The sequence below is a fragment of the Perna viridis genome, chromosome 4 (genome assembly GCF_037379345.1).
Source record: "Perna viridis isolate PV_CMFRI_1.1 ecotype Kerala chromosome 4, ASM3737934v1, whole genome shotgun sequence".
NCBI lineage: Eukaryota > Metazoa > Mollusca > Bivalvia > Mytilida > Mytilidae > Perna > Perna viridis.
In genome coordinates, this window is record NC_142448.1 from 6,457,222 (window position 1) to 6,482,305 (window position 25,084).

A 25,084-nucleotide genomic window follows, 5' to 3' on the forward strand; every position below is an offset into this window, starting at 1 on the left:
AAAGACATTTGACCTCTGGTGTATGTGAATATGTATTGTTCGATATGTATATCTATAAGCTGTATTACTTTTGAATAAATTATCATTTATTTATTTATCTATTACATCCTTTATTGTGTTTTTTTTTCTTTGTTTTGTTTTGTTTCGTTTTGTTTTTTGTTTTTTGTTTTTGTTTTGTCTTTTTGTTTTTGTTTTTATTTTGTTTTTTGTTGTTATTGTTGTTTTGTTTTGTTTTTTGTTCTGTTCAAAAATCAATCCTAGTTATGACGTGAAGTTTAAATACAATACTGTTAAGTGCCAGTCCATAGGTGAAGAAAAACTCACCGAACAAACAATGCTTTTTCAATCTACATACGTTATATTTTAACATAACAGTTGTCCTTTCCATATTCAGATCTGTACGTTGAGAATATTATACATTTATCTCCCACTAAAATCAACATAATCGAACATAACCGAGAACGATAACTCTTGCAAAGTGCTAATTTCATTTACAATCTATATAAACTTTATCTCAAAAGCGCAATATCCTTATGAAAATCTATGACTGGTTATGTGGTCTGTAACTGGTTCTCAATAAGAAATGAAAGTGAATTCGGTGGGTTTTTGAATCTGATTTTTATGTATTGCTACTTAAATGTTTCTTAATTTAAATTATGCTGACAAATAATAGTATAGTGTTTCTTTTTTACTTATGTTTTTTGTGGGGGGGGGGGGGGGCAAACCGAGCGTGCCCCTATGATCCACCCCTGCATTCATATATACCAAACGGAGTGATATTAATCCTGCATTCAATAATGAAATTATTGCGTATGTAACACCTTATCCGAGGTGGGAATAAAGCGAAATTTAGCAAACGGTCTCCTTAATTTTGAATGTGGATCAAACAAAAGTCTACATGTACACTTATATTTACAACTCAACTTTCGGTAAGTCCATATATTTTAGTGTTCGAAAAACTGATAATGTGTCCACACTTGTCCCAAGTGAACAGATTGCAATATAATGTGATCGTATCATACTGCTATCGGCGAAGCCCTTTTTTACAAGGTACGTTTGTAGAATCATATATTTAAATGATCAAAATGAACAATTGAGTCGTTTTTGTGCATACATATATTTGTACTTCTGAATACAGGATATCAGTATGTACTTGGTAATCCAAAGACATAAATAATAGTTTTGCCACCCCCCTTTCCTAAAACTCTGGATCCGCCACTGGGAGACTAGGCGTTTCTCAGTAATATTACATAAAGACATAACGTTCTCAATGCTAACCGATCATTTCATCTTTTAATGTAAACTTCCCGTTCTCATACAAGTAAAACAGCACATACAACACATGTTATTACAGTACGTTTTGAACTAGTAATAGACTAGAAATGATGGTTCTATGGCACTTATCTGCACCATAAGGTGGTATAGTAATATATAATTATGCAAATCATATAGATCTGAAGTTACAAGTGGAAGAAATTGATAACAATATTAGCGACTTAAAAATGAAACAGGAGGTGGACAATGCCATCATTGGATTGTAACGGGAGTCTTCTGTATGTGCAAGTTTCTCGGTGAAGGTGGCCAGTTAACACTTTGAAATCTGAGTAAGAAAACAGCAATACCAATCTAACCATATAAGTAGTGTGTTATTCTTTTCATAAATGATGGAAAACGTTCGAACATTCACTAATGTATTAGCTTTTCTAGATTTTACGTGTCTATTTCAACTACTTTTATTCAGACTAAATAACCTTATTAAGACACCCTGTTGTGTGATACGTTCGTGCACTGGGCTCTGTAACTGTAACACTGTCTAAATGAAACCTCCATTAGAAACACATAGTTTATTTGACCAAGTACAAAACCTTTGCTATAAAACAATGGTGCATATCGCTTATAAATACATAAAGCTTAATAACTTCAAAATTAACCGGTATGACAATGTAACTGGAAGTGTATGACTAACACCCTAAACGTTTGTTCACTGCGCCATAATTGTAGCTCGACAGAAAATCAGATATACAAATAACTTCATGATAAATTAGTGTATAAAGAAGCTGAAAGGTCCGAATAAATCTAAAGTATTCTCTCGGAATGTTACTTTCCTTTGAGAAAAAGGCATAACTGTAGATAAGTTAAGAGGAAAGAACGTGCAGACTGTAACAGTCTTACAGCGTAGAGACGGTGTGCTGCACACGTGAATGGCTATCTATAGAAGAAGCGATAAACTGCTAACTAAGGGGGTTTTTAACGTCCTTGACTACCCTGTCTGGTCTCGCACGGACGGCCCAATTTGGTGGGCCTGGAATAATTTTGCTATTTATTTAAATTGTATTTTAACAAAAGAAAAAAGAAAAAAATAATAAGTTCAAAAAAAAAGGAAAAAGGGTAATATACTAGTAAATTATGAATAGCTGAAATGTTAGAAATTAAATAGTAAATAGAAAAAAATGAAATTTGAAAATGGAGCATGTAAAGGAGGAAAATGCCAAGTTGGATGGAAAAGAGTCAAGGACAACTAGTCGGACCCAGAAGGCGGAAGACGTATGATTTAGTTTGCCAAATGGTGTATGCGTTTTAGATTCAAATGGGTGTGGTTTGGTGAATATCCAAAGGTGAAGTGCAAATTTAATAATTGATAATGTTAGAGTTTTTGTTGCCAAAGGTGTATGCCTTTTTGAATGCCGAAAAGTTCATGCCGAGCCAAAATGTATATGTAAATTTAGACTGCCTTGTCTAGCCTGGTGTAGTTCCCGGATTTTATCGTGTTAGCACACGACGTTAGTACGCAGTTTTACTAACGCCATACGAGACCGTTCCAGCTCATGCTTCTGGTGAATGGAATGAACATTATTTTTAATAAGTTGGAAACTGGATTGTTTATCATTGGTTAGATTGGTCAACTTTTAGAATTTAACAAGTGTAAATGTAGATCCAAAATTTACACGTGGACTTAAGAACAGCCAAAAGTTTAGCCAAAGACACAAATAAAACATGTATTGATAAGCCAAAGTAGTAAGATAAAAGATAGTAAAATACGGAAAATAAAATACAAAATATTTTTTTAATTGGGAGTTTAGCTTTATGACTATGTATGAACCGGAGTTTTTTTTAAAGAAGAACGCACGCGACATTATACTACATACGGTTGGAGCTATCGGCGCGGTAGTTATGTTTCGTAAGCATATGTAGACATGATTAATAGTAAAAAAATAAATAAATAAAACGAGGGACTATGTGTATAAATATATTGCATTGTGGAACCCCATATCAGATGATTAATTTTATTTTAATTCAATTATATATCATTTTTTTATTGAAAAATGAAAGATGGTATTATTTAAGACAAATGGTACTGTATGAATATGTTGGTTATGGTTTTATTAGTTAAATATTAAATATTGACCCTACATATTTATAAGTGTGTCTCACGACCACCTGAAACTGCACGGCTGAAATCAGTGCAACTACACTTGATATATAGGGTGTGGATTATCCAACTTGAAATAAAAAGAAAAAAAAAACATATATATAGGGCTTTAAGTTATTTAAACGGCGCCGATGAATTCGCTTAAATACTAAATGCCTACTGAATTGACCAATCACTGCGACGATTTTTACTCATGTGTTATTAACTCAATCTCGTTTTCAAACACATTAAGCATATGTAAAATACAGAGACTCAACAGTTAACGGTAACACACTGAGCTCAGCTCACTACTATTTATATCCATAATGAAATCATATCATAATCATAATCACGTTATAATAGCAAAACCATGTGTACATGTAAACAGATTAAAGTCACTTCCATTACAGGATAAAAAAAATTAAGATTTTTTTTTCAAATTTCATTCAGTGTTTTTCGAGATGTTTCGTATTAGAAGTCTCTCCTTCCTGGTCGACCAACAATATAACCCACGTTTTGCCCCAGGAAACCCTTAAAGTAATTCAGATGGTAAACATTGACATCATGCGATAACGAATTTTGTGGAAGTTCAATTAAATTCTATTCAGTGTGCTGATTGGCAGATAGTAAACAGTTAGTCTATTAATGACATAATTTTTTTTTTAATTAACAATTAGTCTATTAATGACATAATCCTAATACATAAAAAGTCCATTATAACTACTTTGAGGTACAATACTCAACAACTCAAACCGGCCTTACACTATTAATAAGTAAGCACTTATGTACGCACAATAGTCCTCATCAATAAAAGACTTGAAATAAGGCATTACTTTAAATTGTGAAAGCCAAACATATTTTCCAAATAATGCAACCTGGGTTTTATGAACCATCTCAAGTTGTGCATATTCTCAAATCCTTCAATTGTTAAATTGTTAATTTTCATTCAAAATTGTCCACTTTCCTTTCATTTGTGGCAACATCCCTTCAGCACCTGCGTATGGAGTGTTCATATCACAATTCATACTTATGCCTGAGTTTGCCGAGATTACGCAGACTTTTTGTATTGCGCTAGAATTCTAACAAATAGTCTTCTGGAGCAGGATTATGTTGCTACAAGATTGAAGTCATCACTACAAACAAAAGTTTTATGGTCGTCATCGTGAACTCGTGAATCCTTATGGTGTATCCATCTGCGTCATGAAAACTGATTTGTTCATTGTGTTATAGTTTTCCTTTCCTCGTTTGTCTACCCCGGACTTGACTTTTTATGAGCGACTCGGCGGGTGTTTCTAGAAAAGCAGAGGACGTTTACCCTACCGGTGCATCTGGTCCATGCTCCCAGTTTTTAATGGAGTCCGAGTTGTTCATTTACATTTGTTACTTTGTATGTATGATTTTAGTTACTTTATGTTCTTTGTTGTGTATGTCGGTTTTCCATGTTTGGTCTTTGTCCTTGGATTACATTCTTTTGAATACCGCTATAACCTTGGTTCCCTTGATTACTCTTAAATACAATGTACATATATATGTATGTTTTTGATATCCCAAAGTGTCTGCCTTTGATTCTGCGGGTCGCGGACTTGAACCACTTTTTTTAAAAAGAGCAAAAAAACTAGCATTTCAGAACTATAGTATAGACATATGGATCTCTATAATATTATGATTCAACTATAAACTATGACTGGAGTTTAGTATGATGTTATGACTTGAATATTTAGGAATTAAAGGCTTAAAAAGGCCAAAACAAGCGTTTGTCATGTTTTCAAACAATTTAATCAGAAATATAGATCTTATAAATTGAATGATAATCTTATGTCTAAAATGGACATACAAATCTTAAGAATGTGGCATTTGAATATCTTTCTGGGATCCAGGGTCCATTGCTTAAATGTTCAACATACATTTTTGGTCGTTCATTGGAAATTTCAACTGCTCCTGTACAAGAATGATAAATCTGACTTGTTTCGTGAAGGAGACACTCTGATTTACAAAGTCTTCCTTTTGTATCGAAAACCCGCACTAAAATATGTGACGGCCTATAGCTCGGAGTATCAAACATAATGGATGCATTCATAACCTCTTCGTTCAAATCAACGACTGAAAAATGTTGTCCAGGGAAAGATAACCCTGTTGTTTCTATTATCAGTTGACCACTAACGCCAACCGATGACCTTAATGGTTGCACAGCATTCAAATGGGATTTTCCAGATACGATTGTAATTGGAGCAGACGCCACAGTTGAGAATATATTTCCTTCTGGGTCTTTAACTAGTAATAAGGAATTATCGTCTGGAATAAAAATTGCTTTCGAACCCTCTTTTATGAGCAGAGATCCATCTTTTAGAGTGTCCAGTACAATTCCTTTTGATTGTGTCGACCGTTTTTTACGTCTGCCTTCCCAGACAACAGCACCTCCTCCGCCCCCTCCCCCACCGCCACCCCCACCGCCGCCGCCGCCACCTCCACCAGCAGCCATGGCAACAGCACTAGCGCTAGCAGTACTCCAGCTCCAGGCACCAAGACACCCACCTCCCCCGCCCCCACCTCCTGCTCCGCTACCACCACCGCCGCCACCGCCACAAAATCTAAAATCAAATATTCCCGCAACAAATAACTGAGTGGTTGGAATTTGTAAGGGAGCTTCCTCCAAAATAATTGGATATTCCCGCAGTCGGATCAAATCGTCTATAAACTCATCCCTTGTCTTCGACTGGCAAATATTTTTTACCTGGTTACACTTGATATATCTGCTATTGCCACAAACGGGACATGATGGCGTATCAACGTACTCGTATATGTCATTGGTAAAGGTACTACTATAGCCATATAGGTTGGTTTTCTGTGGGATCAAGTTGTCCATGATTCTGTTAGGCTGATGATATTCTGGGATTAATGAAGATGGGTAGTCGGTATCCGGAATGATACCCCTTCGTTTTTGATTTGTTCGGAAAATTTCCCACATATAATCAATAAAGCAATGATGAAAGAAGAAGACAGGATCCATTGCACTGGTGGGAGTTCCTCCCATATGACCCCCAACGAATACATGAACACTATCGTGGTGTCTTTCTAAATTTTCTATATTATTTACAGCCGTTGGGGTAAGAATCTCCCAATTATGATTCTTTAGAAAAACATTTTCAAGGGCGGTTGCATTTATCAATGAACTTCTCTCCGCACCAATGTTCCTTTGCAGATAACGGGCATTTTTCCACGGGGTTGTCCAATTAGCAAAGGGTCCGAAAATGACTCTACCGAAACCGTTACCTAAGAAAAGGCTAGTCCACATGATCGAATCTCTGGGATCCCGCATCACGTGATCTATCCTGGAATCCCAATAGGGCAGAACAACTCTGCTGTCTATTTCTTGCAAGGCGTTTTCAAATCTACAATTATAAGTTATGGTCAGTATGTAGATAAAAAAAATGAAAATTACGAAAAAAAATCCTGAAATATGTCGTCCATGTATACCTTTCAAAACTTTTAAAACTCTTACATAGATAAGTCGCGCAAATTGTCTGGCAAATCGAATAACAAAAAAGTAAATGCAAACTGTAACTCATGCTCATCTTTATCACTACTTTCCGATTTTTCTCACTATTTTCAAGAATCGAAAACATAAAAAGTCATTTTGTTTTATTAAAAAAAGGCACTAGACACATTTATTACATTTCAAGTGAAATACATTATTTGCAGTTAGGAATATGCTTGCATTCTGAAAGTAGGAAGGACCGGAATGCTTGCTACGGTGTTGGTCAAATCACAAAAAAATATTTTTGCTGAAAATAGAAGGTCAAAATAAAGCTTAAAAAGTGAATTAAAGACAAAAACCAAAATGGCTCCGTTTACTTACATCAATAAATAATATCTGTGCCAGCTAACAAAATTAGGACCTCTGTGTGCTGAGGGAAGGGCTTGACCTTGGTGCATTAAAGCTATCGCATCGTACTTGTTTGGACTAATAGACTAGAAAAAAATACATTATACAATCTGATGAACACCAAACTTTCAGTTAGGAATTGTTGTGGTTTTTTCCGCCTTTTTACATTCAAATTAAATTTTAATCTAAACTGTCGTTTTCTCTTCAATTCATTAAAAGATATTTAATAGATTTGATTATACAGTATACAGATAGCGGTGATTTATCGAATTTTCACCGCTTAAAATATCAAAGACAGAAGCCTTCAAAGTCGCTAATCGTCAAATATTCTATGCCACTGATTTTGGCTTGCTTTCAACTTTCGGAATGGAATGAATGCGATATGCTTTAAAATCGGGTGACGTCCGCTAGAATCTTGATTCCCGTGATATGATATGATAACCCATGACCCGAATGTTTTACAATCAAAACATTCTGGTTACCAGGAAGTGCGGGTCATGTTTTCGTTCCACTCTCAGACTTTCTCCCGCCAAAACGTCGCAAAAAGAAATTCGACAATCTCAAAATGTTTAAAAAAGCAACAAACCAAGGAAAAAAACATACAACTAAGACAATCATTTGTGAATAGCCAATATACTACAATTGATGCCAAGAACATTATTTAACCCGTGTTCCGCTCTCTTGTTAAATCTGTGCGTTTTTCGACACTCGCTTGTGATCGTATACATACTAGTTATTCACTCTTTCAAATCAATTATCCTAAATGTTTGTATTATCAATAATGCTGTATTAAGTTTAGTACAGTCAAAACAAATTTCCCAAGTTTTGGGTGGGCAAACGTCGAATGCCTGCATAGAACAATTGTCTTAGAGTACAAAGTTTCGTGTGTATCCGGTCAGAATTCTAAAATCTAAAACGACATTTGAGTGTATATACACTATAACGTTACTCTAAAGCCCTGTTCTCATGTCCAAATTTGCAGATATGCGAATCTAATTGCATGTATGCTGTGAAAATTTACATTCGGTGCAAAATTCGTCCACATATGGAAACACTTACTAACGTGTGTAAATTTAAACTATGTAAATGTTTTTAAATTAATTTACACGTGAACTGATTGCAAAACTAACATATCCCCCCTCCCCGTTTTTTGACAAATCAAGTGAGAATTCTGCTCGGATAAAGACGAACAAATTGGCCCTATTTATAGTCTCAACTTGTAACTGTAACATATTACTAAATTAGAGCCACCGGAAAGGAAATCTGAGTGAAAAAGGTGATTTTTGATACTTGAATGACAGGGCCAATCTATTAAATTACTGTTCAGTTAATTTTTCGATGTGCACAAGACTACAAATGTCCTTTTTTGTAGAACCAAATAAAGATGTTCTTTGTCTTTGAAAATATTCTTTGAATTATCGTAGTTTAATGTGTTCTCAATCCGTGCCAGGAACAAAACCGGAGAACTTCCCCGAGCTTTGCCACCTACAGCAGTCCGACTAGGCGAGCCGTGTAAGTGTTTGGGTGAAGAGTTACTACAGCGAAAAGTGCATTAAAAACCTAAGACATGGCGGTTTCTGTTCGCATTTAAAATACATATATTGAGCATTCTACAGTGGCTTTATTCGTTCTCATTCTGTGCTATTAACCATATTTTAATCATGTATAAATTGAAATACACCTTTAGTTACCTTAGGTACTAGTTGCTATGTCCCTCTCTAGACAGACAAATAATGCATATAATTATGCTGTGGAAGATACATGTACAAGTAAATGCTGTTATTATTTTCAGAAGATACATAAAAAAAAGACTTCCACATTGTAGAGACTCAGAGGCGGATCTTAAATTGGTAGGGTTTAATAAAAAAACCACCTAATATTTCATCTAAACGACATTAGAATGTTTTGCACACGTATGCAAATTCGTTTTCGTATTTTAAAATTTCGTATGAGAATGAGGTCTCCGGAAAAAAGAAAGTGCACAAAGATAACATTTTTCTGGTACAAGTAAACCAGTAAGGCACACATTACTTTATAAAACATAATCCCTTTCAGTTTTACTTACCCGATCGCGTTTTAAGGCGTTAATTGCCGAAAAGCACCGCTGACGCTCTTTGTCTGAAAGTGTCCGTATCTCTTTTCGTCGCCGCTTGTATCCGACTTGTCGTTTTACAATTTGATGAGTTTTTATGCTGAGTGACTCTATCCATTTCCATGCATTCTCATCCAAAATATCGAAATACTGACTACCAAATTTGTTGTATATGTATTTCTGTATACAGTTTGAACGTACTTTGTAGTTGCTTCTTTGTGCTATACTGAAGTGTTTGTAACATTCATTTAATTCTGGTGGGATGACATCTTCCTGAATTAGTGACAAAGCAACATTCGTAAACTGAACTAAACAAGTTATGAACAAAATCATCTTCTTCAATGAATATCTGTTGTTAAAACATCTTAATATCATACCTTTTATAAAGTTTTTGTCATGTAATTTCATGTAGGAAAGAAGGATGAGGTCAAGAAAACATGTACACAGCTGAACCTGAACGTCTTTTAGTAAGAAATGCTTATTCTTACAACATATATAACGTATCAGAACATCCTAGATAGCACATAACGTTCAACCTATGTGATAGTTAGATGAACTGAATCGTTCATGCCTCGTAGTAAGATGGTTTATCGGTACATAAAATCGCAGATACTAGAAAAAGTATTTTACTTTTTTAGAGTATCGGAAAATAAAAGACTCATTAAATTAGATCCCCCCCCCAATTTCCGAAAAATGGCGGGCCACACAGTGAAGAACAAGTCAGATTTTCACGCAGAAAATCGTTTTTCAGGGATTTAAAGTAAAAAATAGATTCCTAAAGCCTAACAAAACTTCTATCTACAAAAGGAAAATTGGCATCGATTATGATCTTTTTGGAAGGCCAACTACGTTTCAGACAAAAGTTTAGCTTTATGAATATGTTTAATTTGGTACCATTTTTTTTTCAACTAGGGCTGTATATTTACGAAACGATTCTGGATTTTCTTATTGGGAATAACGCCTATTTGTGCATATTTTCATGATTTTTGCACACAAAAAAATAACTGAAAAAATTAATTGGTCAATAATTGCTGATATGGACAGATATTGACATAAAGATAATTCCGACCACTAGTGGTGCTTTAAGAATTAAAAAAAAAGAATCAAGGCACTCGCATTATTGTCTTTCTTTTTTAATCTCACATGATTGTAGTTGATAGTGTTGTTTGTTTTGTTGTTTTTTAACTTGTTTTCTGACGAACACAAGTGTGGTGTTTTCGTATGACTAGTACATTTCCCAGACCATCTTAGAGTATTGACCGAGATAAGTCAGTTTAAAAGCCCTAAAACACTGAGGCTTCATTCCCTGTATTACACTTAGTAGAACTTATCGGTGCTAGATCTGGCTTCCGATTGCTAACTTCTAAATATCTCTTCATCTTAACTTTGGATTCCGCATTTTGCTTATTATTTCACATGAAGGTGTACATGAAATGAAACGCATGCATCGGTTAAAAAGAAATTTTGCATGATTTTAACTTCGAACTTCGTGAAAGACTTTGAATTCAACTCTCATTTCAAAAATTGCTTTCCATTCTAGATATTTTTACTGTTTTACTATTACAGTTGAAAACATCATTTTAGTTTTTTTATATGAAATTATCAATTTTATGAATTGGTTACAAATGTACGTCATTGGTCAATCTTTTATTCAAATTATTATAACGTTTTAAAATTTCACACTTAGGACGCCCTTTAATAATAAGATACGTCTGAAAAAAGCTTCGCGGCACTACTTAAGGTCCTCCTAAGATGATCTACAATAAATAAATCCCAAAATTGATCCGAAAAAGTGTGTGAGGGCGAATCACTCATTTATTTGTTCTTATTCTAATCTAGGTGATCAATTTTGTTTATATTAACGTTGTATAAACGTTGATCTGCACACGAGTTAGACAATTGATTCGTAACAAAACCTGGCTGGTGTTTTCTTCTTCGTAAGTTATGGGATTTTCCCTGTAAACTGTCTACACTATTTTTTCTTCGAAAGATCAGAGTATGTTGTCTTTATTTTAATTCGTTTTAATTGTTAAGATCTTGAATTTCCTGGCATTGATAAATGATAAAACGTTCGTTATGTATTGTTTTTTGAAACAAGTCACGTACGACGACAAGTGTGTCGCCCCTGAGAAGACATACCAATTCTAGGAAATTCAAGACCAATCATACGTGTATACACATTTTACTTTTGTTGAAGTACATTTTGTTTTTACAGACATCATATGTGTTCTATAAACATTCTGTTTAAGCAGGGTGAGGCATAATTATATTTTTGTCAGCAGCTAGAGTGAATCGGTTATTTATTTACTTATTTTTTTAATTAATAAAAAGCTTTCAAAAAGGATATATTCTCTATCGTATCTTCAGGAAACCCTCAATGTTTGGTTATCGTCAGAATATAATAGCATGAAGACTTATGATTTTTCAACCCTTTATACAACTTTTCCCATCCAAATCATCTTCTAATATACCGGAGAAGAAGTTGTAAAAATGCCGTAATTTTTTTTATTGACCACATATTTGGCAAGTTTTTTAACTTGGTATTCTTATGGGAACAAATATGCTCCGCCACTCGCTGACAGATTCATTTACTTCTATGAGGTTAGATTTATAACTGATCTGATCCAAAAGAAGGAACATCGATTATCCAGATCCTTTGAACTCAGTTTTCGCTATATAGATGACGTCTTGTCTTTAGACAATCCTAATTTCGGGGAATTTATACATTGCATATACCTCAAAAACTTGAGATAAAGGGCAATAGAGACACTATGAAATCAGCATCGTATTTTGACCTATACTTTAAGATCGATTAAAAGAGAAAACTCATGACTTATTATTATTATACGACAAACGCCGTGACTTCTCATTCTGTATTGTCAACTTTCTTTTCATATTTGGCAACATCTCCTCAGCAACTTCATATGAAGTTTTCAAATCACAACTCACACGTTTTGCCAGAGCTTGCCGATACTACGCGGCCTTTTTTTGTACCGTGCTACACTTCTTATAATTAGGCTTCTGGAACAGGGTTATGTTGCTACAAGATAGACGTCATCACTACGAAAGTTTTATGGTAGTCATCATGAAGTCGTAGATCGTCATAGTGTATCCATCTGCACCATGAGAACATATTTTCTCACCGTGTTATACTTTTCCTTTTCCCTTTCGTCTACCCCGGACGCGACATTTTATGAGCAACCCAAATGGGTCTCTTGAAAATCAAAGGATACTTACCCTACCGGTGAACCCGGTCATTTTTAGTGGAGTACGGGTTGCTTATTGACTTCTGTTTCTTTGTACGTGTCATTTTTTTAGCTATTTCATGTTTTTCTGTCCGGTGTGTCTATTTTTATTGTCTATTCTTGAAATATATCTTTTGATTTTCACTCTAATCTGGGTTCCCTCGATTACTCTTTCTCTAAAACACAGACTTTAGTTTTAAAGGACCTTTTCTCATTTCTAAAAAATGATAAAAATACGAAGAACTAAAAACTTTTGAACTGAGGAACACAAGATTCCATAGTGTACACGTGTAGTAAAATGTTCTTATTGATGCAGCATACCAACCACACATACTTACTGATGCGGCATACCAGCCACACATACTTACTGATGCAGCATACCAACCACACATACGTACTGATGCAGCATACCAACCACACATACTTACTGATGCAGCATACCAACCACACATACTTACTGATGCAGCATACCAACCACACATACTTACTGATGCAGGATACCAACCACACATACTGATGCAGCATACCAACCACACATACTTACTGATGCAGTATACCACCACACATACTGATGCAGCATACCAACCACACATACTTACTAATGCAGCATACCAACCACACATACTTACTGATGCAGCATACCAATCGCACATACTGATGCAGCATACCAACCACACATACTTACTAATGCAGCATACCAACCACATATACTTACTGATGCAGCATACCAACCACACATACTTACTGATGCAGCATACCAACCACACATACTTACTGATGCAGCATACCAATCGCACATACTGATGCAGCATACCAACCACACATACTTACTGATGCAGCATACCAACCACATATACTTACTGATGCAGCATACCAACCACACATACTTACTGATGCAGCATACCAACCACACATACTTACTGATGCAGTATACCAACCACACATACTGATGCAGCATACCAACCACACATACTGATGCAGCATACCAACCACACATACTTACTGATGCAGCATACCAACCACACATACTTACTAATGCAGCATACCAACCACACATACTTACTGATGCAGCATACCAACCACACATACTGATGCAGCATACCAACCACACATACTTACTGATGCAGCAAAACAACAACACATACTTACTGATGCAGCATACCACCACACATACTAATGCAGCATACCAACCACACATACTGATGCAGCATACCACCACATATACTTACTGATGCAGCATACCAACCACACATACTGATGCAGCATACCAACCACACATACTAGACTTTTGTTTTATTTTGGTTCAGTTTTATTATTATTATTTGGTTTCTTTGCTTTAGTTGCACGATAGTTTTATTCCTTATTATTTTATTCTTTAGCCAGTAGTAGTAGTATTTTTAGTGTTTGTATGCTTCAACTGCATGTATTCTCGTATCATAGTACTGACTGATGTAATTATTTGTTTTTATGTTTGTCTAAATGTCTTCTGTGTGTATATGTATGTCTTGCTTTACTTACCTGTATGATTATGTATGACTGTAAATATCATGGTGGTCGGTTCAAAAGCTCATAAGAGTTTACGTTTATTGTGTTATGTTTTGCCGACTTTGAATAAAGCTTGTCTATGTCTATGTCTACGTGTATCTTGGTTCCTTCGGTTACTCATTCATAGACTCATCAATTTATTTTAAGAAAAAGGAAAAAATAAATCAGTGACAGTTGAACAAAGTACTGACGGCACAGATTTCAATGAAATGCAGTGAAAATACCAACTTTCATCGAACAAATCCACAAATGCTGATTATTTGGGAAAGAAAAATATCACCTCAATTATTTGTTGCCGGGTTCGAACAGCGATGTGATATGACACGAAACAAATATCTGAGAATATTTATGTTTTGGTTTAACTTCAAAACCTGTCAATGATGAAATTAAATATAACATTATATATATTAGCTGAACATTAAAATTTTAAAATACAAGTAATCAATATTTATATGAAAGATAAGATTAACAGCCATGCTTAGTCAGTCATTTTTGTATGTGTAAACAATATAACGAGTAACTACAACATAACCGACGGTTATTATTTTTCATTTGTGTGGCATCGTCAAAATATGCCAAATAAACTATCTAGCGTTCAATAGATTTGTTGGACAGTCCCTGTAACATAATAAACACTAACTTAGACATTAAAAAAAAGATAAAGACACACATACAAAGGTAGATCTAATTGTCTCTTGTTACTAAAAAATAAAATATTAAGTATTCTGTCAAGTCAATTCAATTTAAAATTGACCATCTGTCATCTCTAAATGTATTGCAATAATATTCAGTTTACAATACTACTAAGTCTACTTCTGGTAATGAATTAGTTTGCATAATCATATAATATATAGCACTTCATACAGACCACTCATTTACAAGTAAATCGTATGAAAAGTAAGAAACACAGACAATACAAACAAAATGCACATGTGTTCAAACACACACAAACTGAACACAGCTTAACATGCAACTGAATACAAAGGCTTAGCTTGCTTCCTCTAAGATAGTCGAATTTTGAACACAGCCTAGCATGTAACTGAAAACGAGGGTTCAGCTTGCATCTTCTAAGATTACACGTCACGGATACAAGGGCATAGCTTGCTTCCTCTGTCGAATTCTCTAAATTGACTACATACAATTCATAAACTAGATCTGAATTAAAAATAATGACTTCATAGGTCTTTATATTTATTGTTGAATATATGCAGAATTACTCTATATTAAACAATAGTATAAATATCAAAATAATATGTTCTGTATTTTGAGATCCAATATCTGAATTGTTAAATATAGTCATAGCTATGTCTCAAGTTTGATAACGTTATACCAATAAAATATCTCGGAGTCTGAACTTTTATACCAATGAAAAGAATACCTGCATTCATTCTGAAAATCATGTCTTCCATACAAAATATAAGAGTAATCAAGGGAACCAAGGTTATAGCGGAAATCAAAAGAAAGCAATCCAGGGTAAAAAAAGAAACACGGGAAACAGACATACAACATAGATTATTAAGTAACTAAAATAATACATACAAAATAACAAAAGCAAGAGAGCAACTCGGACTCCACTAAAAACTGGGAGCATGGACCAGGAGTACCAGTAGGGTAAACATCCTCTGCTTTTCTAGAAACACCTGCCGAGTTACTCATAATAAGTCAATCTGGGGTAGACGAAAGAGGAAAGGAAAACTATGACATGATGAACAAATCAGTTTTAATGGCGCAGATGGATACATCGTAGCGATCCACGAGTTCATGATGACGACCATAAAACTTCTGAAGTGATGACTTCAATCTTGTAGCAACATAACCCTGTTCCAGAAGCCTAACTGTAAGAAGTCCATAAAACTGTGGAAAATAGAATGCATCGGAACAGAGTATAAAGAAATGTAACTAACATTTAGATACGAATATACATTACCAGGATACGTTGACAATATAAATAGGAGACTCTAGAAATTCGATATGTCTCTTAAAAATGATAAGTAGAACAGAAGGAATGAAGGTTCCAGGACGTACAGTGTGTCCAAATGGAAATCAAAGTACTCGCAAGTCAAAGTCTCTGATGCAACTATCAATAAGTATACACATTCATAATATTTATTCACATAAAAATACAAAATCATATCATATCAATTTATACTACATTTGTAGTCCTTATAATGGCATATGCGTGGTCACACAATTCTGTAAAGTACTCGATCCTGATTCATGTCAGAAATCATTGTTTTTCTTTCACGGAAAGAATATCATTTTTTGCTGCAGTCATGTCACTAATCCTCTCAATGATTTGTAAATGACAACTGTCTACTATCGAAAGTTAGAAAACAGTAGAAACCGTATATCTGGCACAGCTGTCTGGTACTGTTGTCTGACACTGCTATCTGGCTCTGAACTATTCATATGTAAGTACATTTCGAGTAACACGTTTAATTATATATTGTATATCTAGTTATTATACCTTCTTTCTGACTGTAGTAACAATGATAGTGAAATCACAGTCACAGTTAGTTTTACAAAGCCCAGCTCATTTCTCAGTATACAAAATAGTGTTTTGTACCTCTCCTGAAGCGTCAGTATTTTTAATAAACTGTTTATTTACCGAAACACCATAACAACTCTTCATGTATTTTGTCACATCGTCTAGACGTTGAAACTGACATGGGAAAGGAACGTTAACATTGATGGAGGGTGTTGATTCGTTGTTTCAGAGGACGCTTACCCTACCGGTGCACCTGGTCCATGCTCCCAGTTTTTAGTGGAGTCCAAGTTGCTCATTTACTTTTGTTACTTTGTATGTATGATTTTAGTTACTTTATGTTCTTTGTTGTGAATGTCTGTTTTCCATGTCTGGTCTTTGTCTCTGGATTACATTCTTTTTATTACCGCTACAACCTTGGTTCCCTTGATCATTCTTCCTCTTGTAGAATCTCATTGGCCACAGCTGTGTATCTACAAGCTTATCACGCTGCTTCAATGCCAAATGCATAGATAGGTACAGTCATTGACCAACAGTTACGTAGCTGTACGTTTTAAGCATTTCAGCCTTTACTTCCCATATTAGTTTTGAAACTAATATAAACTTATTTTATATTCATTCTATCCCAATCCAATTAGGTAAGAAGTAATCTGTAAAATTCTGACTGTATTGTAAACCAACATATGTGTTTGATTTAACAGGCCATTTAAAATATGACACCATTCCACCTGACAACCAGGAAGCCCACCATCCAAAGGTTCCAACCGAAGAAATCATATGGTCACAGTTGGCAAGAATAGCAAAATCAACTTCTGCCGAGTTGTTATGGAGAAGCTCGAAATTATATTTTTGCAGCTTGGGATTCAGCAATATATTTTTCTTTGTCCAAGCAGCGTCGTTCGTTGCAGTAATGAATATTATGCTTTTGTTTATTTTCTCCGAAAATAATTCAATCGCCTTTTCAAAGTACTCCGTTGTCGCCACGTTGTAACCCCGTCTTTGCTTACTTGCTCGAGTCATATCCCCGCGTCGTACGTGTATTCCTACAACAGCAGTGTTCGATGTTGTACGGTTGCTATGCCTACGGAGTGCATTAAAGATAAATGTTTTGGAAATTGTTTTTAATTTGTGATTGAAAGTAAGGAGGTTTCTAATTTCGTTGTCGAATCCGCTAAAGTATTTCCAGGAAAATAAATAGTCGCCAATCATATAGTCTCGATTCGTATTTAAGTGTTTAAATTGTTTGTCATACTTGCAACAGCCATATTTTTCCTTCACTAGTTTCATATTTTTGCACGTGATTCTATTATTATGGAATTCAATATTTCCCTGTTTAGATATTTGAAAAAGTTTACCGAGCTTATAAGGCGTAGTTACAACCAAAGTCATATTAAGATGTAACGCAAGCCCATAGGCTGACGCATACTGAAAAATCTTATTCCCTAATCCACATTCATCGCATGTAAAAAGCGGACAGATCCTATGGCTGTGACGAGTCCTAGTTTTATATGAGGAGCTATCATTTCGTTTGTGGACTGGCTCCCTCCGCACATCGCTGATTAATTTACGTTCGTCTGGTTTCATATCCACCCGCATGTAAAGCAAACAACACATAACAAAAACTACACCACCAATGCAGACATTATGCTTCCATCTACTGATTTTGCTAGCTGAAACAAAGAAACTTTGTGTCAAGTTTCTGGAAGTCAAACTTTTACTTCTGATCATGTTTAATCAACTTAATAAACACAATGTGTGACAAATATCACGAACCCATTACAGAAATTAAATTTAAATCGCCATTGAAAACAAATATCGATGGGCCATTGAGCAACACAAATAAAAGTAGTCATGTTTGTAGACAGTTTTTGTTACATTATTGATTTTTATGTATAGACCATGATAAAAAAACAAACTGACCGTATGTTTTTGTAAGAATCGGGAAAATGGGAAAAATCAGAAATATGTATGTCAAAAACCCACCAATCTAACGATATAATTTCACTCAAGGATGCTTTCATAAGGGGCGCCGAATGGGACTCTTGTGGTTTTGTACTCAAAATTCAATTTTGTACAGACAAAAGTGAGTTTTGTTCAACAAAAATGAATTCAGATTAACAAAATTTATAACACACTACAAATTTAAATTTTGTCATACAAAATAATTTTTAGTCGACAAAAGTTACTTTTGTCATGACAAAATTCATTTTTGTATCACAGACTTCAATGGATATTTATCAACATGTGCATAATTCAATTGTTGATATCAATAAATGGAGGAGTTTTCTAGACAATGCAAACTCGTTCAAGACAAATCGTATGTATGTTCAAATTGCTCTCCGGGCTATACCAGTCTGCATCCATACTTGCCCCTCGGGCAATCCCAGTCTGTGTCTACACTTGTTTTGATTACAAAAGATCAAGTCCCATTCGGCACCCCGTACTAACTACATGTAAATTAATCAGCAACTTGCATACAATTTCAATTTTGTCTCACAAAATTGACTTTCGTTATTTAATTTCCATATCAGGTAACTTAAGTCAATTTTCTATGCAAATAAGTTAATGTTTGCATACCTATTTGACAAAATTGAATTTTGTCATTACAAAACTGAAGTGATCATAAAACAAGTATGTATGACATAGTTTTGTACGACACAAATGATTTTGTTAGGACATAATTCAAAATTAATTTGATTTCAAGAAGATCAAGTTCCATTCGGCGCCCCATATTTCTCTATTCGAAAATACCATTATTTGATCTATGCATCACTGGAATTGCTCAGAAATTTTTCATTAGAATGTTAGAAAAATGATAAATTATTTTTGACACACTTATCCGCCCATGAAATGTCCGTTTTCAGTGCATTTGGATGAAATTATTCCCGACTTGCGGACCAACATTTTGTCAACATTTATCTCCGGAACCCTTTGAAGCAGGTGTCTATTCGGAACACGTAAGGTTTTCCATCCGATATCGACGATCCTTTAGAAAATCTCGAAAGTCAAAAGGTAAATTCTCGTTCTACTGACTCTGCCATAAATTTTCTTTACCCAGGATACAAATGAAAATCATCCTTATGTAACCTACCAACAAAATGAAACACCCTGCAAATTTTAGAAACACCGTTGTGTTTGTCTGCTGGGGATTCCATTTTCATTCGAGTTACCTCTTTTTTCTGCACCCGAATCCGAACATCGATTAGAGAGACTTCGAAATTACATCTGCTCTTACGGGAGGTAACTCTGCAAAAACAGGATAAAATATGGCTGCATCCCGAGCTCCGCAAGTAGGGAATAACTCATTTTACAAAAGTGATATGAAAAAACTTGTCGTTTTTCCTTGTTTCTGAGTGAGTAAATAATCAAATTAAACTTTCAAAATGGTGTTTTTTTTTTCATACCATGTTTCACCCACTGCCAGATTCTTACATAAACTGACACTGAAATGTGATGAAAGAGTAATCAAGGGAACACAACCGGAACATCTCAGACTTTCTAGTTACACAAAAGAGAAACCTCGGAGGCACTAGGCGGATGGATCTGTCCGGAATTTTGACATATCCAATTCTAAAATTATAGTTAAACTGGTTGAATTTTTTTACCATTACTTTTTTTAGTTCCTTGCTTCGCGCCAAAATTTTTGGAAAAGTTGTTGTATATTTCCAGTGCTATCCAACTAAAATTTTTAGCACCACCTGGTGAATAGAACTACTTTGATTCGCGTATGACTACAATTCCGGCAATTTATTAAGAAGACATTCTCTTTTCTGCATCAGAGGTTATTTTTTAGTGTAGCGGAAATGGCCGAGTAGTAAACTGTTCCGATTGCAAGGGAACAAAGATTCTAGCGGAAATCAAAAGAATGTAATCCAGGGAAAAAGACCAGACACGGAAAACAGACAAACACAACAAAAAACATACAGTAATTGAAATAATACATATAAAGTAACAAAAGTAAACTGAGCCACTCGGACTCCACTAACAACGAAGAACTTATTAATACAATGAATATACATTTATTTGGCCAGCAAGGGCTCTCGATGAGCAGGTACGGCACAGTAGTGATTGGAGACATACATTCAACAAAATGGCAACAATATATTATAACAGTCGATCAAAACCTAGCTATTGATTAATTGATTGATTGTTGGGGTTTAACGCCCGAGTAGCAATATTGCAGCTATATTCAGGCGATGAACATGAAGTGGATGATAAAATGAACATGAAATAATGATGAAATGAAAAATGGGTCGATAAATTTTGATTGCCACTGGAAATAGGGAGAGGTGGGTAGGGTCGGGCAATTTAGCCTCTTGTGGCGGAGCCCTATGGTTCTTACTCTGGGAGAATACCACATTAGGGTTTTTTAACGTGCGAGGAACGTGGCATCTTTCCCAACACGGTGCACCACTATGGTTTGCGGTCAGGTTTTCCGTATTATAGCCTGACAACCCCAGCATGTAACACGCCAGGGGTACCCCATTCCACCACCTGGGGCACACAACCCAGTTGCTCTGTGGGCAGAGCGCCCTAGCCCCCGGGTAGGGTTCTGAGCACTATTTAGTCGCCTTTTATGACAAGCTTAGCGCTGCCGCAGGCCTATTCTTTTGACACCCAGAGCTGCACGGGTCAAAACCTAGCTATTAAATATGATTTTAAGTACTAAAGGTATATACAGAAACCTGACCCGTCACAGCGGGAAATTTTGTTAATTTTGTGAAACAAATTGGGACAGCAAATGATAGCATGAAATTCTTCTCTCCAAAACTTACACAGCTTACTAGTCTTAAATATACAAGTAGTTCGAAATTCCTTTGACCCCAAATCCTCTCGATAGGTGTAGGGTACGAGAAAAATCGGACTAATGGCGGTTAACTATCACACTTGAGAGTAAGCTTCCGCTATGTAATAGTAATATGACAGAAAGGAGATAATAAAATCCCGTCAATCAAGTACTATATTGATTCACATGCATTCTACTTCGAAATTCGACATTCAGTATTCGGTCACATTCATGGACTAGTAACGAAAGAAAAATGAATTACCGTCAGACTGTTCTTCGTCAGGTTCTGTGTACATTATAAACAGTATCTAAAATTAATTCCAATAACAAAATATACCAGGAATAAACCACTCGTTGATAAGTGCGTCCTATATATAAACCTTAAGTGATACTGTTTTATTTAAAGGGACTATTATGTTCAAAACATAAATACCACATGTATAAATAGATCCGCCTACAAAAAGCTTGCAATCTGACAACATTCCACATGTCCTGTCACATGTATATTTCATCAATATTGTTACTAGGGAACATCTTATTTTAGTGAGGCAGAAATGATTGCCGAAGCAAAATTCTAATATAACGTGCATTAAAGCTATTTTGACCAGTCATGGTAAAAAATTGATAAACACATTACCAACATTTCGTGCAACACACATACTGCGTTTATTCAAAAATATGAAGAAGCTAGTCCCATTAGAATCGATGTAAAACAATCGCTCGGTGTAAAACATTGCGACATAAATGTCCAGTTCGTGGTAAACCAATGATAGAATGGAGTTTCCGTGATTTATTTCTTAAACAATTTTACTTGGAGACTGGAAGCGGCCTACAGAAGCTCTGCGGTAAATGTAGTCCAAATTTCCTCTTACCCTGTAACCGCCTCTTTTTATAAAATCAATTACCAAATAAAAAAGAGGAGGGCTGCAGGGTCAGAAAAAAATCAAAATTGGTTAAATGGTGTAAATCTGCGTTCTGGGCATTTCCACGCTGTCCAAATTTTTATTTTCGGACACTGTTTGTACAATTTTATTTTGGAACACTTTCATACATTTTTATTTCTTATGCTACGAATTTTTAGATTACATAGTGAAAATGAAGTATTCGCATTTTGTTCTGGAATTTTTGTGTCGATGTTGCATCATTTAATGGGCCAGGATTACTTTCGATATTTCCTATTAAAAGAATTGAGTAGAGAATGAAATGTACAAACAGTGCATTCACGTTCGGATTTAACCATTGAAGAAATATAAGTGATACAACTATACACGAAAAACGTAAGTTGTTTAGAATTATATCAGAGTATGTGTTCATATAGTTATGGTAACCAGTAAGTTTCCTCATTCGACAGTTGAAAGTACCAATCGCTGCCCTATAATTTTCAACTGTATTACCCATTGGGTAATTTAAACAACATATAAAGATAGGGATTTAGGCAGCAACAGGCTTCCGGTAGTTGGATACATGTGATAAAAAGGTCATCAGGTCCACAAATTAATTGCAAGATATATAAACAAATGTACATGTAAATATGCAAAGACAGTGTATTGTAACTTATGTACATAATCATGAACGTGTATGTGCATGCAAGTATCTATATGGATACAGAGCATTATTGTATATTCATGACCATAGTATAGTTTTATCATAAAAAATGTGGGAATTGGTAAATAGTCTCCCCTGGATCATGGGGATTGACTTTCCTGGGTACATTTAACCGTATACTTATACGAATATCAAAATTATATTTTGTTTTAGATTTAGTCCAGGTAGGAATATATAGCCAACCATAGATATCTGATGTGCTTACTATATAATAGTTATGATTTCGCAATGTGGTTTTGATAAATTTAACTAGGTGACAATCTTCATAAGATAGTTATAAACAATGAGAGAAAAAAAAATAAAATAACGTAGTATATCAAAAGTAGCAAAAGTTCAGGGTAATTCGCTTTCCCTCTCATCAGTGAACGAGTCTTAAAACGATAAAACGAGAGCAAGAAGACATTGATTCTCTGTCAGAGTGGTTAAAGGCCGTGAGGTCTTTAATTTTGAAACGAATGAAAGTTTTAAGTAGGTCAATAAGTGCCAAGGCTACATCAGTTTTCAAAGATCCCGATGTAGCAAAAACATTATCTACTATACATGACAAATATGTTGTCGTACCAACAGACAAAGCCCCAAACAACATTGTTTTTGTCTGCAAAACGTTTTATATCTAATGTTTATTATCAGAGGTAGACGTAGAAAACAATAGCAGTAATAAGACCTATACTGCTACCACTCTCTCCAAAGAAGAGATTGTGGAAAACCATAAATCTGTGCTATCCTCTTTTGGTCTCTCTACCAAGGACGATGATTGTGATTTACTGTCTATGTACTGGATTCCTAAACTTCACAAGAATCCATGCAAACAACGTTTCATAGCTGGATCTGCAAAATGTACCATCAAACCTCTTTCAAAACTTTTAACTTCTATACTCACAACTGTCAAAGAGGGTCTACAGTCCTACGACAACACTTGTTACTCCCGTAGTGGTATTAATTCAATGTGGATCCTGAAAAATTCGAAAGATATTTTGGAGACAATCAGTTCAAGACTATTATCTGAATATAATAGCATTAAACCCTAAGATTTTTCAACACTGTATACTTCTATTCCCCATACTTAGTTAAAATCCCGACTTAAAAACATTATACATCGTTGTTTTTCCAAAAAAGATGGTACACCTAGATACAAATATATAGTTCTTGGTAGAGATTCCTCATACTTTGTAAGAAATAATTCCAAATCATCTTCCAAATTTACAGAGGAAGATGTTTACAAAATGCTGGAATTTTTAATCGACAACATATTTGTCCAGTGTGGAGGACGTGTTTTTCAACAAACGGTCGGCATTCCAATGGGAACAAATTGTGCTCCTTTACTTGCTGACCTATTCCTTCACTCTTATAAGGCTGACTTTATAGCTGATCTGATCAGAAAGAAAGAATATCGTTTGGCTAGATACTTCAATCTCAGTTTCCGCTATATAGATGACGTATTATCTCTAAACAATCCTAATTTCGGGGATTTGATACATCGCATCTACCCAAAAGAACTTGAGATAAATGATACTACAGACACTGTGAAGTCAGCCTCATATCTTGACCTACACTTAGAAATCGATGGTAAAGGAAAACTATTGACCAAACTTTACGACAAACGTGATGACTTTTCATTCAGAATTGTCAACTTTCCTTTCATCTGTGTCAACATCCCTTCGGCTCCTGCGTATGGAGTTTTCATATCACAACTCATACGTTATGCCAGAGCGTGCCGAAACTTCGCAGACTATTTGTATCGCGCTAGAACTCTAACAAATAGGCTTCTGGAACAGGGTTATGTTGCTACAAGATAGACGTCATCACTACAGAAGTTTTATGGTCGTCATAATGAACTCGTGGATCGTTATGGTGTATCCATCAGCACCATGAAAACTGATTTATTCAACGGGTCATAGTTTTCCTTTCCTCGTTTGTCTACCCCGGACTTGACTTTTTATGAGCAACTCGGCGGGTGTTTATAGAAAAGCAGAGGACGCTTACCCTACCGGTGCACCTGGTCCATGCTCCCATTTTTTAGTGGAGTCCGAGTTG

The 25,084-nt window shown here is 35.2% G+C and overlaps 2 protein-coding genes across 3 annotated transcripts; both read right to left on the reverse strand.

The window, feature by feature from the left end:
- Window positions 1-5,228: 5,228 nt before the first annotated feature.
- LOC148618655 (uncharacterized) lies at window positions 5,229-9,781 on the reverse strand. Its single transcript, XM_088576863.1, has 3 exons — window positions 9,358-9,781; window positions 7,266-7,378; window positions 5,229-6,798 (listed from the first exon to the last, which is right to left on the reverse strand). Exons 1-3 carry the CDS (start codon window positions 9,757-9,759, stop codon window positions 5,229-5,231), a joined length of 2,085 nt encoding a protein of 694 aa, XP_088432989.1. The 5' UTR covers window positions 9,760-9,781.
- A 5,640-nt stretch (window positions 9,782-15,421) lies between these two features.
- LOC148618656 (galactoside alpha-(1,2)-fucosyltransferase 2-like) lies at window positions 15,422-21,864 on the reverse strand. 2 transcript variants are annotated; one of them, XM_088577770.1, is made up of 2 exons: window positions 21,435-21,674; window positions 15,422-18,329 (listed from the first exon to the last, which is right to left on the reverse strand). In XM_088577770.1, exon 2 carries the CDS (start codon window positions 18,271-18,273, stop codon window positions 17,275-17,277), a length of 999 nt encoding a protein of 332 aa, XP_088433896.1. In that variant the 5' UTR covers window positions 18,274-18,329; window positions 21,435-21,674; the 3' UTR covers window positions 15,422-17,274. The 2 variants fall into 2 exon arrangements, with proteins under 2 accessions (XP_088433896.1, XP_088433895.1); XM_088577769.1 differs by lacking the exon at window positions 21,435-21,674 and adding an exon at window positions 21,708-21,864 and having other exon boundaries at window positions 15,423-18,329.
- Between the last annotated feature and the right edge of the window lie 3,220 nt (window positions 21,865-25,084).

What these genes read in the sequence shown, in the direction of transcription:
- LOC148618655 (XM_088576863.1), bottom strand. Translation starts at nt 9,759, where the DNA reads ATGATATTAAGATGTTTTAACAACAGATATTCATTGAAGAAGATGATT. An exon ending in ACGCCTTAAAACGCGATCGG is followed by an intron (nt 7,379 to 9,357) that starts GTAAGTAAAACT and finishes ATTTTTTTCTAG; the next exon opens with TCTATTAGTCCAAACAAGTA. An exon ending in CACAGATATTATTTATTGAT is followed by an intron (nt 6,799 to 7,265) that starts GTAAGTAAACGG and finishes TTATAATTGTAG; the next exon opens with ATTTGAAAACGCCTTGCAAG.
- LOC148618656 (XM_088577769.1), bottom strand. Translation starts at nt 21,741, where the DNA reads ATGTACACAGAACCTGACGAAGAACAGTCTGACG. An exon ending in TGACGAAGAACAGTCTGACG is followed by an intron (nt 18,330 to 21,707) that starts GTAATTCATTTT and finishes TCTTTGTTTCAG; the next exon opens with CTAGCAAAATCAGTAGATGG.